This window comes from Musca domestica, unplaced genomic scaffold (genome assembly GCF_030504385.1).
Source record: "Musca domestica strain aabys unplaced genomic scaffold, Musca_domestica.polishedcontigs.V.1.1 1, whole genome shotgun sequence".
NCBI lineage: Eukaryota > Metazoa > Arthropoda > Insecta > Diptera > Muscidae > Musca > Musca domestica.
Window position 1 is genome coordinate 41,296,249 of NW_026712114.1, and position 16,913 is coordinate 41,313,161.

The following is a 16,913-nucleotide window of genomic DNA, read 5'->3' on the forward strand; positions in this document are numbered from 1 at the left end:
ATATATGGGAGCTAAAGCTGTATCTGAACCGATTTTCATCAAATTTGATGTACTGGCTTCTTGACTGAATGAGATCGGATATACCAAAATTAGGATTATTTGGACTTATATTGGCCATTCAGTGCACAATTAACCCGAAATCGGTTGAAGATAGGTATGGGAGCTATATATGTATCTGATATCTGGTACCAAATATCATTCTTATAGAGTGCATATTACGAATGTGAGGGACTTAAACACCAAATCGAATGAAACATATATATGAAAGCTATAGCTATATCCGATTTCCTCCAAATTTGAAGCACTTGCTTCTAGACTGCATTCGGTTGGATATGCCAAAATTCAGGTCATTTGGACTGATATTGGTCATTTAGTGCACAATTAACCCGAAATCGATTGAAGATATATATATATATTTGAACCGATTCTCACCAATTTCAATATCGTTCTTGGACCAAACAAATATTGTTTGTAAAATTTCATCTAAATCGGATAATAAATGCGACCTGAATTTTGTTCACAAGAATACATGGACAGACGGACTGACATGCATAAATCGACTGAGAAAGTGATTCTATTAGGATCATCAAAAGTGACTATGGGAATTTCTCACTTCCTTCTCCATGTTACAAACAAATGCACAAAGACATAATACCCTTACCACCATGTGGTGTGGGCAGTGTGACCGCTGGAAATTTTCAAAAAGTGTCACAAAAAGTATAATTTCTTGAAAAAAGTGGCACATATAATTTTAAATGGTGGCACAGAAAGTGGCACAAAATTTGAAACTATTCCGGTGAAAAATGTTGCTAAAATCATCAAAATACCGAAAATCGGGGGTACCGTTATATGGGGGCTATACGAAGATGTGGACCTATATAGACAATTCTCTTTCAGGGAGTAAAATGCTCACAAAAAACTCCTCGTGTGGATTTTCAGACTATTCCATTGGAAAATGTGTCTAAAATCATCAAAATACCGGATATCGGGGGGTAACTTTATATGGGGCTATATGATATCGTGGACCGATATAGCACATCTTCGAACTTGACCTGCCTGCAGGCAAAAGAGGGATCTCTACAAAATTTTAGCTTTCTGTCTTAATTCGTGTTGACTGTAGCGAGATTAAAACAGACGGACAGAGGGACGGACAGGGCTAAATCGTCTTAGAATTTTACGCTGATCAAGAATATATACCCTCGTGGAGGGTATAAAAATGTCTCTTAACAGCTGTTCCAGAAATAAACAAACACAACAATGTTGACTACTTTGAGCATGCGAAAACCACTTACAAACACCTAATATAAAAGCGCTCGCTCTAAAATTTGCTATCGCTGATTGGAAATGGCAGCGTACAACGCTTTTCATTATTTTAAATACAGCATTTAGATTAAAATATATGTTGTTTAAAAAACGTGGCACAATGTATAAAAAAGTGGCACAAAAATTCAAAAAAGTGGCTCATTTAGGATCAAAATAAAAAAGTGGCCCAAAAAAAGTGGCAAAATTGATACTTTAGTGGCACAACGGTCACGCTGGGTATGGGGTATAAAAAGTGCTAGGTATAATCGGATGGATTAATGTGGTCTTCTCGCTGACGAGTAGCGAATACTTGCTAGTGAAGATATAAATGGCCATGAGCTTGGCAGCTGTGTATAAACGCCCTAATAATTTGCAAGTTGTTATAGCGCCATTTCCATATTTGTGGAATTTGGAACCCACATCCTCAAAATATGATCTGTACCATCAATTTTAAAATCAAAATTTGGAAACCCATTACCTTCGGTACCACACAAATCTTGCATTTTTTATTAAATTATCTTAATTTTCTATTGATCTGGTTCACCCCCACACCACACAATGCTGTGATGAACGTGGGTGAGTCACTCACTCACGAATTTCATCCAAATATATATTTTTATATATGAAGGGCTCACAGCTATACCGAACTAAGTCATAAAAACATAATTCCAAGATATTTAGAGGTAAAGTAAATGTACTGCAATTAATTTCTGGAAGCAATATTTTAGTCTACCAAAAGAAAATGTAAAAGTCTATATTCAAAATTAACTAATGATATAAAGTTAAAAGAAAAATAATTTAAATATATTACTAAAAAAATATTCAAAAACAAAAAACCTGCTTTGGTTCGTTATTACTCTGAATAAAATTTGAAGGTTTTACAGCTAAAGCGAACCAAGTCAAAAAAATAAATAAATTGTTCATTTTATTACTAAATATAGTTGATGTTCCGCTTGTAATAAGCAACTGATGTTGATAGCTTTGGAAAAGGCAATGCTTTTTGAATGTCGAAAGTACAGAAATAGTGCTCATCAGATGGCACTTCTGTATTCAGTGAGTCTCGAGCTAGCTGTGCTGCTTTTATGTGAAGTTCCTTTTGCCAAATAAAATTTGTATTTTCGTCTTCATCGAATTTTATTTTCATGTTAAGTTCATCACATATACGAAAGTTATCCTTATTCGGTCAGTGCTCCAGTGGTCCATTCCAACAAGTACCTCCCCCACAAAGGGTAAAAATGTTGAATAATTATAACTCTTATAAAATGTGATGAAATTTTCCGATTGTGTTCAAATTACACAGATCAGAATATTTTTATTAACCCACGCTCTGCTGTGAATATGGAATATATCGCTCCACTACCTCTGGTATCATCCCCACAAAGGGTCAACATTTTGAATATCCATGAAGCTCATAAGACGCGATATTATTCGATTTCATTCAGATTGGGTACATTTAAAAATTTCCTTCAACACAAGATCTGTTATAAAGATGGTAGAGATCGGACCATTTCTTCTGGTACCTTCCCACACAGGGTTCAAGATTTTGAAAAACAAAACTGAAAGAAAACGAAATAATCATCCAACTCCCTTTAGATTTCACACATACAAACATTTTCGCTAACACAATATTTGTTGTGAAGATGGAATAAATCTGCGAACCCCTTCCGGTGCATCACCCACAAGGGGTCACAATTTTCAATGCCTTTATCTGTCATAACTTGCGAAACAAGTCGATGATTATTTATGCTATATCTAAATATTTCTCTCAACCAGAAACATGAGATGAATATGGAATAATGTACGATTTTCTTGTAATTGTGCCCATACTAATATTTAATGTGTATTAGGAAAAATAATATCAAATAAAAAAGCAGTAAGTTCGGTCGGGCCGAGCTTTGAATACCCTCTACCATTTGGAAAGGATTTGGATATTAAAAAATACTTTTAAAAATCATTAAAATACCGAATATAGAGAGTTATCGTAATATGGGGGTATATACGAAAATGTGGACCTGCACAGCCAAGTTTTGTCATAGTCCATTACAATATTCAAATAGGAAACTTGAAAAAATCCGGTAAATAATATCGCAAAAACATCATAATACCGAATACGAAATATGAAAAAAATTGGTGAATAATGTCATTAAAATCATCAAAATACCGATCATTTCCAATACCAAAAGCCCTGTAGACCAAACACACATCTGAGTAAATTTTATCAACCTACTACAAACGCCTCGGAAGCAAGAGTGATTTCCACAGATGGACAGACAGATGGATGGACATCACTAAATCGACATTGAATCATTGCTGATATCTATATATACGCTGATTCAAAGTGAAACACACTGACTTGGTTCATTTTTGCTTTGAATAAAAACGAAAATGACAGTCGTGGACTTAGGTTTTTTAACGTTATCTTTGGAACGAAACACTTTTTAACATTGTGCTTTACAGAGTAAACAGAGTTGCCATATGCGGGGACATTGGCACTAGTTTCGGCATTTTTTATTTTTCATGACTTGGTTCGGTATAGCAGTGAGCCCTCCATATGTATGTATATATTACATTATTAAAATACTATTATTACCGCTGTTATATTTTACAAATTCGACAACTGTCGCTCATCGTAGGCGTTTGTTCAATATTTCAAAACCAAAACAAGAAATATTTTTATTTATTTTTTCAAAAAATTCAAAAAAGCAAACCGACGAATGTAATTATGATATGAACACGAAAAAATGCATTTAATTAGGAAATCTAGCACACCTGTCGCAAAAAATCGGTCAAAGGAAATATTTTAATTATTTCTTGTGTGTTTCATAAAACACAAACAAATTTTATTTTAATTATGAACATTGATTTGAAAGAAATATTCAAAATAAATCCACAATTTTATGTTGGAGATTCTTAAAACTGAGAGTGCATTATGAAACGTAACAGATGTCGCGAAATACCCACATCGGACAATTATGAGGCAATACTATTTTCTGTTTCCGCTTTTACAATAAACATTAATCTAATTGAGAAGGTGTAAGTACCACCTCTGTAATACTATCATCCCCTTCCACCCTCTGCTTGGTGATCATTGGCATGGATCAAAAAAAACTCACCCTTCTTACTTTGCCCATCTTAGACGTGTAGTATATCCCTAACCACCCCTTCAAGTGAAACATTTAACAGCTGATAGAAACTCGTATGATGAATATTTTCCGGTTGCTAAGCTTCTAAATACCATTTATATTTCAATTTTATTTTACATTGGCCAAAAACAACAATTCGAATTCTTAGCACCTGACATTGGCATGGTGTCACCGTGGCAATGACCCTAGCAATTAATTTTAAATGTTTGCGTTACAAAAAAAAATTCGTTATCAACAGCTTATTTGTTATCTCTTATCTTTCCTTTGGTGCTATAATTTATATTTTTCTTTTACAAAACGCACCACAAGGTTGTCGTTATTGTAAAAATAAAAAAACGACAACAAATATCCATGATCATAACCATAACTACTCGTATGTAAAATATTCCGCCATTGAGAATCTCAAAATATTTCAATGGCAGAGACAAATTGGCCACCTAACAACAACTGTGCGATCTGTTAATTTGGAAAAATAAAATTAATAATATTGAACTGAATTCGGTTGAGAGAGTAAAAGAGCAAATTGTTCGACAGTAAATGGTTTGGCAGTTGTAAAAATGGCGAACCACATGACATCATCTAATCAAACTTACATCCATAGATATTACATGCCTACATGTAAGTTCTCTGTATATGGGAGGCATAGGCACACATTTGTTTGGTGCTCATGTAGGTATGTATGTACATACAACTTGACACACAAACATACTTATAAAAAATATGCGTACACATCAATGTACGCACAATAAGACCGCAAAATTGTGATACCCCAAATCATAACACATTTTCAAAAATTTAAGTGTTGTCAACCTTTAATTCAAACGTATATTGCATTTATAAAATATAAAGACTGGTGTTAAGCTTATGCCAGTGTGGTCTCCATGTTTGAAAGGTAACAGATAGTGTGAACCTCTGAATACTTTAAAGCAGTAAGGAAAAGTCAAAAACCGGGCGGGGCCGACTATGTGATACCCCACACCACTGTGCATATTTAGTTGAGCTCCCGTAACAAAATAATTTATTTCAAGTAGATCATACCACCTATCAACATTTGGCTTTTGAGCAGTTATAGTTGGCTATAGGATTATGTAAAAAATATACATATCGGAGCCAAGCTGCACAAAATGAAAATGTACGTATCGAAATTCACTTCATTTGGGTAGGCATTACTTGCACAATAAACCTGAAATCGGATTAAGGATGTATGTGGGAGTTATATCCAAATCTTAGCCGTTCTCGATAAAATTTGGCAAAGGTATTTCCGAGATTTATAAGATATCTGGTATCAAATATCATTGCTGTCGAATGCATTTTACGAATTTGAGGGACTTAAACACCATATCGGATGAAACATATATATGGGAGATATAGCTATATCTGAACCGATTTTCTCCGAATTCAATGTACTTGCTTCTAGACTGAATTCGGAATTTGCCATTTGGTGCGCAATTAACCCGAACTCGGTTGTAGATATATATATGAGACCTATATCCAAATCTGAACCAATCATGATAAAATTTGGCAGAGGTATCTCTGGGCTACATCTGATAACTGGTACCAAATATCATTGTTGCCGAATGTATATTATGAATGTGAGGAACTTAAACACCAGATCAGATGAAACATTTTGACAAAGTTTGATAAACTTATTTCTGAGCTGTATCTGACATCTTATACGAAAGAAACAAAGAATGTGAGGGACTTTAAACTAAAATCGAATAAAATATATATATGGGAGCTATAGCTATATCTAAACCGATTTACACCAAATTTAAGGTACTGGTTTATTTAGGCTGATATTAGCCATTTGGTGTACAATAAACCTGATATCGAATAAAGATATATATGAGAGGTATACCCTAATCTGAACCGATCTCGATAAAATTTGACAGCGGCATTTTCGAGCAGTATCTGATGTCCGGTACTAAATATCTTTGTTCTGGAGTGCATATTACGCATATATAGGACTTAAACCAAATCAAATAAAACATATATATGGGTGCTATAGCTATATCTCAACCGATATTCCCCAAATTCGATGGGATGTACCAAAATACATGACATTTGGACTTATATTAGCCATTTGGTGCACAATTAACCCGAAATCGGTTGAAGATATATGGGAGCTATATTTAAATCCGATTATCACCTATTTCAATAGGGTTCTTCCTTGGGCCAAACAAATATTGTTTGCAAAATTGCATGTTAATCGGATAATAAATGCGAACTGCATTTTGTTTACAAGAATACATGGACAGACAGACGTACGGATAGACGGACTGACATGCATAAATCGACTCAGAAAGTGATTCTATGAAGATCCTTAAATGTAATTATGGGTCTAGTGTAAAAATGGAATATATCGGTTCCTTCCTTTAGTTTTTGAAAATTCGAACTGAAAGGGTACGAAAAGTATTAAAGCATACTAAAAATTGAATACTTCATTTTGGACAAACGGGTCGAGCTAGAAAGTTGGAATAAGGGTCAGTGAACAGGTACAGGATAAATGTACCGAAGATTTTGTGAAAATTCTATTTTTAAGGTTATGAAAGGTTCTAAAATGGTAATAGAGATAAAACTTCAAATTTTGTAGAAGTATTAAGTTTGATATATGAAGGGGTTTTGGAAATGTGTACAAAGTGTGCGAACTGTACTACATCGTACTCAATTTGGAATAGTTTGGTTTAGGGCGAACTTGAAATTTTGTATTAAGGTTGATGTTCATGTGTAGCTTTGACATATGGTGGTGATTTGGGAAGTGTATATTATAGCATTACGAAAAATAAAACCATTTGGACAAAATTTGGTCTTTGTTGTATCCCTTATACAGGTAAAATTGTGAAATTTGATATTTACATTACTGTAGTATTTGCGTTTGGGATTTGGAGGCGGTTTGAAAAGGAGAACGACAGTTACTAAATCGCACGGGCCCTCAAATTTTTTACTTTGGTCTCTGTTGGTATTCGGAATTGAGATATGGAGGTGGTTTTAGAATTGTGTACTATAAATGTACGAAAAGTAGTAAATGGTACTAAATTTGGTATCGGGTGAAGGAATAGGCCTTGAATCCTCAAATTTGATATTGAGGTCTTTGTTGCCATCAGGGATTGAGATACAGGGGTGTTTCTGGAAAAGGGCCAATTTTGGACACTGTTGGTGTCTAGGATGAAGAGATATAGATTGTTTTAGATATGTGTACTAAATATTACTAAAATGTTGGTATTGGGTGAAGAGATAGAGTTCAAATTCTGCAATTTTATACTGAGGTCGCTTTTGATTTCTAGGATATACACATGGAGACGTTAAAATAGGTTTGGACAGAAAAAAAAGCAGTTGGGTCCATTGTAAAATTGTTCTACTAATATCTTCCTTGGGACCTTCAAAATTAAAGATTTTAAAGACTTTTTGGTGTAAAAGGTAAACTTTTCCCTATTATTCTTTCCGAAAAAGGAAAATTCTGAAAATTTAGGGCGTTGTATTAAATTTTGATCAAAAAAGTTTTTCAAACTGAACAAATTGTGCCTTTTAAGTACTTAAAAGGCCACCAGAACTCAAGCGCCGGCCATGGTGATGGTATGAGCAGCCATAACAGCCGATAGGCCGCTCCGCTCGTATTAATCGACCGTGGCATCAGAATAAATGCCGAATATTTTCGCGAAAATATTCGGGAGGGTGTATTAAAACCTTGGGCACATTTTGGCCGCAGACCTTGGACATTCCAACAGGACTCAGCACCATCGAACACCTTGACGACGACTTTCTCGTTTTCAGAATCCCCAACTTCCTAAATTTACAAGTCGACATGTTATCACACTTAAATGTTTCCTTTGTTTTTTTTAGCTCGTGTTAGCATCACTGGCCCAAATATGCTAAAAGCTATTACAAACTTTATGTACATGTTGGCCTTGTTTTGCGTTAATTGCTCTAGCCGAGAGACTTACAATCAAAAGAGAATTCATTGTCAATGCAAACATAGAAATCATAATTTACACACACACACACACACAGACACTCATAATGAGAGAATTGTATGTCTGGTTGTTAGACAATTCCGGCAACAAAATCTTGTATTCCATCAATGACCAAACGGATTAAGATGATAAGTTACAAATTGTTTTGAAGCAAATTCGAATGGTTCCGATAGAGCTTTTCAAAAATAAAACCGAAAGAAGAACAAACATTTTGTTTCATCTTCAATAAAAAAATATTAACATTCTTGGAATGATGTTTCCGAACACATGTTTGTTTCCTCTTCCACGTATGTATGTAATATGTAAGTATGTGTGTTTAGTACTAACAACCATTTACACTTTGCGCAATGAACAAACAAACGAAATTTGGGAATCTTGGTAATGATGATTTCAGTTTTCAGCCTAATGTGTTTGACAGTCAGAATATGTTTGTTGTTGTTGTATTTTGGTTATTTTCTAGGCTGTAATGCTTACCTGCTTGATTGGATCTTTAAACAGACGATTTGTTTTTGGTTTTCTAATATCCATGATTTGGTCGGGCTGTTTGGTTCGGTTATTACCCTGCTGGGCTGAGATGTTGGTTGGGTTGGAGTTGTTGGTTTGTTGATGCTGTCGTCGGTAATATCTTCTGGTTTATTAGATCTTAAAACTCTTACAGGTTTTTGGTAGGCATTTACAAAGAATTAACGCCCGAAGATACAAATTCTTGTTCCTATTTTATTTCCTTACTAGCCAGCCAGCTGGCCATATTTTGTTTGGTTCTCTTCTTCACTTTTTCGATAATGTAATCTAACCCGTTTCAATTTTTGTTATCACTTTTTTCGATTTTTTTAGTTATGCAGGTTAATTGGAAAACTGAGTTGTTTTATTGAAATTTTATTCAATTTTCTGTTTTGAATTCCAAATATATTTTTTTAAAAAACATATATTTCACTGTATCTTCTTCCGTCTGGTTGTCAATAAGATCAAAACTTTATGGAACTCTATGAGAATTTTTCACAGTTTTCATTACTTTTTCTTCTTCTTTTCTTCTCCTTCATGGGAAACGTAGTAGGTATGTATTGTTTAGTTTTTTCCTCCTCACAAGAAGAAAAGGAACGTTGTTATGGGTTCTCCTAGTGTCGTCTCTATGGCAAAACAACAACCTGCGCAATAATATTCTTTGTAACAAAAGCAACAAAAGAAGTCGAATAGAATAAACCGTGTAGGTACGACTACTTCACGTAGAATATATAAGATTTTATTAATTGTTGTTGTTTCTGCTACTGTTTACAAAGTACGTTCTATGTTACATACACACTCGGACCGAAAGATACACTCAATGTTTTTAACTACTATTGTACATGGATTCTATCGGGAATACACCACAAACAACCACCACCACGCAACAACGAATTCACGTACGAAAATTTTATCGAATAAAGCAGCGCTACGAAACATACGTTCGTTTCGTACGAACGCACAACTATGTTTATTCGCTTATGTTTTGAAAATGTTCCCCGAAACCCATTAAAGCATAAAATCAACCAGACTACTACACATGGCTGGCAGCAGCAGCGGCAGTCCCAGCCTGTCACCCCTCACCCTCCTAGACGTCGTCTTGACCCACAAACATTTTCCCATTCATGTGTTTTGTTGTTTTGTTTACATCTCTCAGTTTCTGTATTCTCTTTTACTTCGTGGTGTAATTTTCACGCTCTCGACTCTCATATAAACAGAATGCGTGGTTCTCTTCTATTACAAGAGTTAAGGGTTACCACACTGTATCAGGGATGGAAAATTAAAACCACTAAGAAATTGAGCAACAAATTTCGTATAAAGAACTACTGACAAAAATAATGACAACCACATCCTAACGATACTTTGATAAGCACATACAGGGTGAGATAAAAAATACTGCAACCAACACACACTACTGTTATTTCCAAGCCACTCGTCCGACAGCTCTTAAAATTATTTCAGTGACAGCTCATTACAATGTTTACAAGCGTACAAAGGGCCTATTCCCGGCGAAGCGCTTGCTTGAGGTGATCGGCACTTTGGTGTTTTTTAGAGCCAACATTGCTTTCCAAAATACTTCAGACACAATGGTCCAACGGATTGGTATCCGGGGATTATGGTGGACATTGTGCGCTGGAAATGAAGCGAGGAACCTCATTTTGTAACTATTCTTGGATGGCTTGTGCTGAGTGCGATGGTGCTGAGCGCAAGGCTTCAATATACCTTCCAGAATATTTTCGCGATAAAATTCGACATTTATTCTGATGTTATGGCGGCCCACTCCATCACCCTGGCCGGCGCTTGAGTTCTGGTGGCCAACCGAAGGTGCATATTTTCAGCTAACCTCTTTGGCAAGTAAACACGATAATTTTGCTTGTTTACAAACTGCTGGACAACGAATGTTTTCTCATCGGAAAAAACAAAATTCGGTAGTTCACTACTTTCGGCCAAGCGAAGCAACTCTTTAGCTCTTTTGAGTCCATTTATTTTCTGATGCGGTGTAAGTTCTTGCACTTTTTGGAATTTTAATGACTTTACCCCGAGCTCATTTTTCTATATCTGCCGAATGGAATAATGTGATATGTTTAGCTCACGAGCCATTTTTCGGCCACTGAGACGCGTGGTTCGATCAAGTCGCTTCTTTACTTTTCAAACCATTTCTGCTGATGTTGCTGTATTCTTCCGTCCATTGCCTTGACGTCAGCCTACGCTACCAGTATCACGGTAGCGAGCAATGGTACGAGACACAAAAGATTTATTCACGTTATAACGATAACCACTTGTGGTTTTCCAGCGAAATATAAAGAAATCACACTATCACGCTAGAATTCCATCACGAATAACTTTTTTTCTTCAAAATTCTCACCAAAATGCTTTTGTACGCTTGTAAACAATGTAATGAGCTGTCACTGGAATAACTTTAACAGCTGTCGGACGAGTGGCGTGGAAATCACAGCAGTGTGAAGTTGGTTGTAGTTTTTTCATCTCATCCTGTTTTTCATCTCTGTTGGAACACCGACTTAAACTTTCATATTAAATTTTGGCAAAATATGTAACTTCCACCATATCATCTGACATCCATACCCTCTCATTAAAAATTAAAATAAAAAAGTGATTTCAAAGTTTCGATCACTTTTTGTCAATTTTGTTCCTTTGTTGCTGGAATTTACGACCAGCGGAAAAGTTTATTTAAATCCTTAACTTCATTCGATTGATTCCAAAAGTCATCACAAGAGATTAAGTGTTGGCAACCCTGTAACGTGTAAAATATTCACTGAATATCAAATTGTAGCTAACAAATTAAAGAAACGGCCTTGAGCCAACTTCTCTTATACAAATATTTGAAGAGAGATGATATTTTCAAAACAAACAAAAATAAAAAAACACAGAGATAAATTTGTGTACGCAAAAAATTGAGTAGCAGGAGAGAAGTTCAGTATACTCTCAGCAACAAACACAAAAGATCTACAAAACCCACGTTAGTTGGATGGTTATCTTACTACCTACTCGGTTACATTGTTTAGAAACCTTTTATCGTTGGTGGTACATTGTCATTGTTGTCTGGTTGGGAATATTAAATGCGCAACATGAGATAACAATAGAATGGGTCAACTATATATTTTCTTACATCAATTAAAGTCAATACAAACGAATAGGTTATTAAATGTACATACATACATTCATATACATATATCTGATCATGAGATACAATTACAATTTCCAATGGTACCTTAATAACTAACACTGCAAAGTGTTAGAACTAATGGCCATGCATTTCTCGTCTCCACATTACCCCCTCTAATGTTTTGACTTCGGTTGAGGGATCACCGATAACTTTGTAGCACATAACAAAGTGTCTTTCTGCATACAAAGATATCTACGTACACACCACGTTGTAGACCACTTTTCACATCATCAGCCAACGAGTGCAACCTACACACTCACTCAACAACGGCTTATTAATGAAATGGACAGGTTATTTAGTGCGGACGACCTGTATCGTCGAAATGGTTTTACAACATTTTAACTTTCTTTTGATAGCGTAATGTGAATACGTTTTAATTATGGTTTCGACGCACAAAAAATATATGGGGCAACAAATTTACATACCCACTGATGTATGAATGTGAAAAGGTTTCAATCTGTATCTGGTTGGGGGGTTTTACTTTCGTTTCCAGCGTTCTAGTTTAAAAATATCTTATTTTTGTAAATCAAAATAATTATTTGGAGCAAAACTGTTTAGTATTGAATTTGATATCCACAATTTTTACAAATGTGTATTTGGTGTTAAGGTATATTTGTGGTGAAGAATAAACGAAACCCTCAAGATACAGATGGATCAATAACTACTTCTTAAAAAATTATCCCATTAATTAGGGTAAGAGTACCAGTAGTCGGCACTTTAGGATTTTCGATTTTTCAATCTTTCAACATTCTGAGTGAAATCTTTCAAATGCAAAAAAATAAAGTTGTTCAGATTCCAAATTTTGTTTACTTTTCGAAATAATAGACAAAAATTGAATTTGTTTTAATAAAATTGGCAAAATTTGCAATTTCATTAAAATAGTAGTTTTTTGCCAGTAGTCGGTACCATTTACCAATGCTCGGCATGTCTATTTGCCAGTAGTCGGCATATGGTATTTCAGCAAAAAAAATATTTTTTGTATATTTTTTTATTTCAAATAGTATAAAACAATGCCATATTACTAATTCACAGCTTGATCCAGAATTTGAAATTAATTTCGTTTTTAAATAGTGTTTTATTCAATTATCATTCGTAACCAAATATAGGTAGAAAATCAAGAATAGTATGGTTACCTTCAGTAACTTATGGATTTTCAATTAAAATAAAAATGAGATTAAATAAAGAAAGAAAAAAATACCTTTCTTATATTTCTTTTTCCTTCAGATAGCCAACATTTTTTTTTTCAAAAATGCTACTGCTATCTGAAACGTCAAATATCGTAACTTAGAGTATATTTTTGCGGGTATCGGGAAATAATTGCCATTTTTATATCACGAATACAAATTAATATAAACAAACACGCAATGGTAAGATCGATATATGTAACATCATGGCTCTAGGACCATATTTCGATGTTTTAGACTTTTTGGTCCACTTAAACGTATAATTCCTTCAACACATAGTGTTGTAGGGTATATACGGGATTTATATAAGGATTTGCATTTGGAAATAATTTGTAAGATATAGTGTAGGGTGTAAAGTATAGGAATATGACGGGAATTGTGAATGTTTATATAAAGGTAACTGTAGAAGGGGTACTTGACAGAGTGTTATAGTAGAGCTGGAATTATAACATTCGGTGTGATGATCACTGAATGTGAGTGGATGAAATGGGATGCAGCTTAAATTTTAAAAGAGGTAATATCCCACATGGTACTGCTTAAAACACAATATCGAGATAACGGAAATGTTTGAAAAATTGCACATAAACCAAATACCTGAAATGACGAACCTCTCTTTTGAACTTTCAAGTATGTTCATATCAAAACCTGAACACATGACGACAATTTTCTTCAAAGAGTTGTTAATCGCATTGAGAACATAAAGACAGAAATTCAGGCCCGCCCGACGGATGAACAATATTCGTGGGAACTAAGCTATATCTGAACCGATTTTCACCAAATTTCATATAATTTTCTTCCATGCTAAATTCGTTCGACTCCATTCAATTCAGGTTTATATTAACCATTTGGAGCACAATAAACTTGAAATCGAGTAAAAGTAAATATGCGAGCTATATCCAAATCTGAATCGATCACGATAATCTTTAGCACATATATTTCCGATCTGTATTTTATATATTTTGGGAGCTATAGATGTACCTGAACCGATTTTCATCAAATTTGGCATACCTATTTCCAGGCTTAATTTGGTCGTATGTGCAAAATTTCATACTATTTGGGCTGATATTACACGGTTTGTGCACAGCAAAAGGAAAATTGGGCGAAGATATATATGGGAGCTATATCTAAATTTTAACCGATTATCTCCAATTACAATAAGGTTCGTCCTTGGGTCATTTGTTTGAATTGTGCAAAATTTAATCTGGTTCGGGCAAAAAATGCGACCTGTACTTTGTTTACAAAAATACATGGACAGACAAACGGACGGACATGCATAAATCGACTCAGAATGTGATTCTATGCAGATTAACAAAATGAATGGGTCTATCTCGTTTCCTTCTCTATATAACAAACAAATGCACAAAGACATGATAGCCTGGCCAACTTGGGGTGTAGAGTATAAATACAACAGAAATTTATGGAAGTATGGTGATGGAACACGAATAGCGCACAGTCTCATTACTAGCAATTGTGACGGGTATAGTACCTATTGATTTGGTAGCTTCAATGCAATTTAGAAGAAGAAGGCCTCAGAAGACCGGGAATCACCTCGAAGTGATACGAAATTAGTGCCAAGGTACCGTAGATCAAGCCCGACGTACCACGATGGACAACGGCTCATGTGAACCAGTAAAGAAAGTCTTAAAGTCGGGCGGGGCCGACCACTTTGCTAATTTTGTAGAGCTCCACATAACAATTAAAAGTTAACAATTAAAAGTTTGTATACACGCTATGATTATAATTATTATTTAAAGTTCAAAGGACAAAATATGCGGAAGCATTTGTATCTTTTAAATTCGGACTTGTGTTGCCCATTTGGTACACAATTAATTTGAAATCGGATTAAAGTATATATCGGAGCTATATCCAAATCGGAACCGATCTCGATAAATTTTGGTAAAGATATTTCTGAGCTGTATTTGATATATTTCCTTGAATATCGTTGTTACGGAGTGCATATTACGACTGTGGGTAACAAATATGACAAATCGGATGAACAGTATATATGGGAGCTATAGCTATATCTGAACCGATCTTCACAAAATTTGACATACTAGCTTCTAGACTCAATTCGGTCGTAAGTGCCAAATTTCATCCAATTTGGGAAAATATTAGATGTTTGGTGCACAATAAAAAGTAAATCGGACGAAGTTATATATAGGAGCTATATCCAAATCTGAACCGATCTCGATAAAATTTAGCAAATGTATTTCTGAGCTGCATTTGATTTATTTCCCCAAATATTGTTGTTACAGAGTGCATATTACGGCTGCGGAGGACAAAAATAACAAATCGGATGAACAATATATATGGGAGCTATAGCTATATCTGAACCGATTTCGATCAAATTCGGCATACTTATTTTCAGGTCCTATCTGATCGTACGTGCAAAATTCCATACTATTCGGACTGATATTACACGTTTGGTGCACAATAAAAGGCAAATCGGACGAAGATATATATGGGAGCTATATCTAAATTTTTACCGATTATCTCCAATTTCAATAGGGTTCGTCCTTGGGCCAAACAAATGATTTGTGCAAAATTTCATCTGGATAGGGCAATAAATGCGAACTGTACTTCGTTTACAAAAATATATGGACAGACGGACGGACGGACATGCATAAATCGACTCAGAATGTGATTCTATGCAGATCATAAAAAGGAACTATGGGTCTATCTCGTTTCCTTTTTCCTGTTACAAACAAATGCACAAAGACATAATACCCTGACCACCTTGTGGTGTAGGGTATAAATAGGAAAAAATTAAACAAAAAATATTCATTTTTTATTGGTATGTTTTTCCGCGACTTTCTTAATTTTTTTCCTTTTCTGGCAAGAGACCATTCCGAATTGATGGGAATTGTGAAAATCTGCTTGACTTATAAGCAGAATAAATAAGATATATTTCCTTTACATATATATTGTACCTATTTTGTTATATTGCTTGGCAATCAACATCACTTTAATGGTCAGAAGTGACCTTTCAATGCTTTTGGTATTTGACTGGGATTAAAAATATTCGCGGTTTAGTGGAAATTTTCGTATTTTCTTACATTAAAGACGAGGTCTATTTTATTTGCTAAATAATGTCCGATGGCCGCCCAAATTGGTAAATTTCCGCATCGAGTGGTTCATAATTGTGGCCTATAGAACAACTGCAAAGTTAGGAAAATTTTCTGTTTTTCGTCCATTTCAACCCCTAAATATTTTGCAATCATCTCCAAAAACAATAGGGTTCTATTCTGACCCTAACCCCACCTCCATTTTCCATTAGGCGAGGACCGGGCCATAATTGCGACCTTTCGGTTGATTACAAATTAACATTAGCTAGATCGACTCAGCTCAGATAGGAAGATCCATATATACTTTCCTATGTGGGAAACCAATATTTCGAGATGTTACAAATTTTTGGCCCAATTAAACTTATAATACCCCCAAAACATAATGTTGTAGGGTATAATAAATATTATCAATTTTGGACCCTTCGATCACTCCACACAGACAGGCAGATGTGGCTAAATCGACTTCAAATGACCGAAAAATTTCCTAAATAGATCTAGCATCTAAAATGTGTCTCATAGAAAAACGATAAAAACCATAAAAATACGATAAAAACCTTAAAAAT

The 16,913-nt window shown here is 34.9% G+C and overlaps 1 protein-coding gene across 4 annotated transcripts in view; it reads right to left on the reverse strand.

Moving 5' to 3' along the window:
• Nucleotides 1–16,913, reverse strand: part of LOC101901295 (F-box/LRR-repeat protein 7) — a 57,436-nt gene that overhangs the window by 5,907 nt on the left and 34,616 nt on the right. Inside the window, exon 1 of one of the 4 annotated variants that reach the window (XM_005177971.4) lies at nt 8,891–9,935. The exons of the other annotated variants lie outside the window; for them this stretch is intronic. Coding sequence (XP_005178028.1) covers nt 8,891–8,944 — 54 coding nt within the window. The 5' untranslated portion in view covers nt 8,945–9,935. Of the gene's footprint in view, nt 1–8,890; nt 9,936–16,913 lie in introns of those variants that run through there. 4 annotated transcript variants of the gene reach the window in all.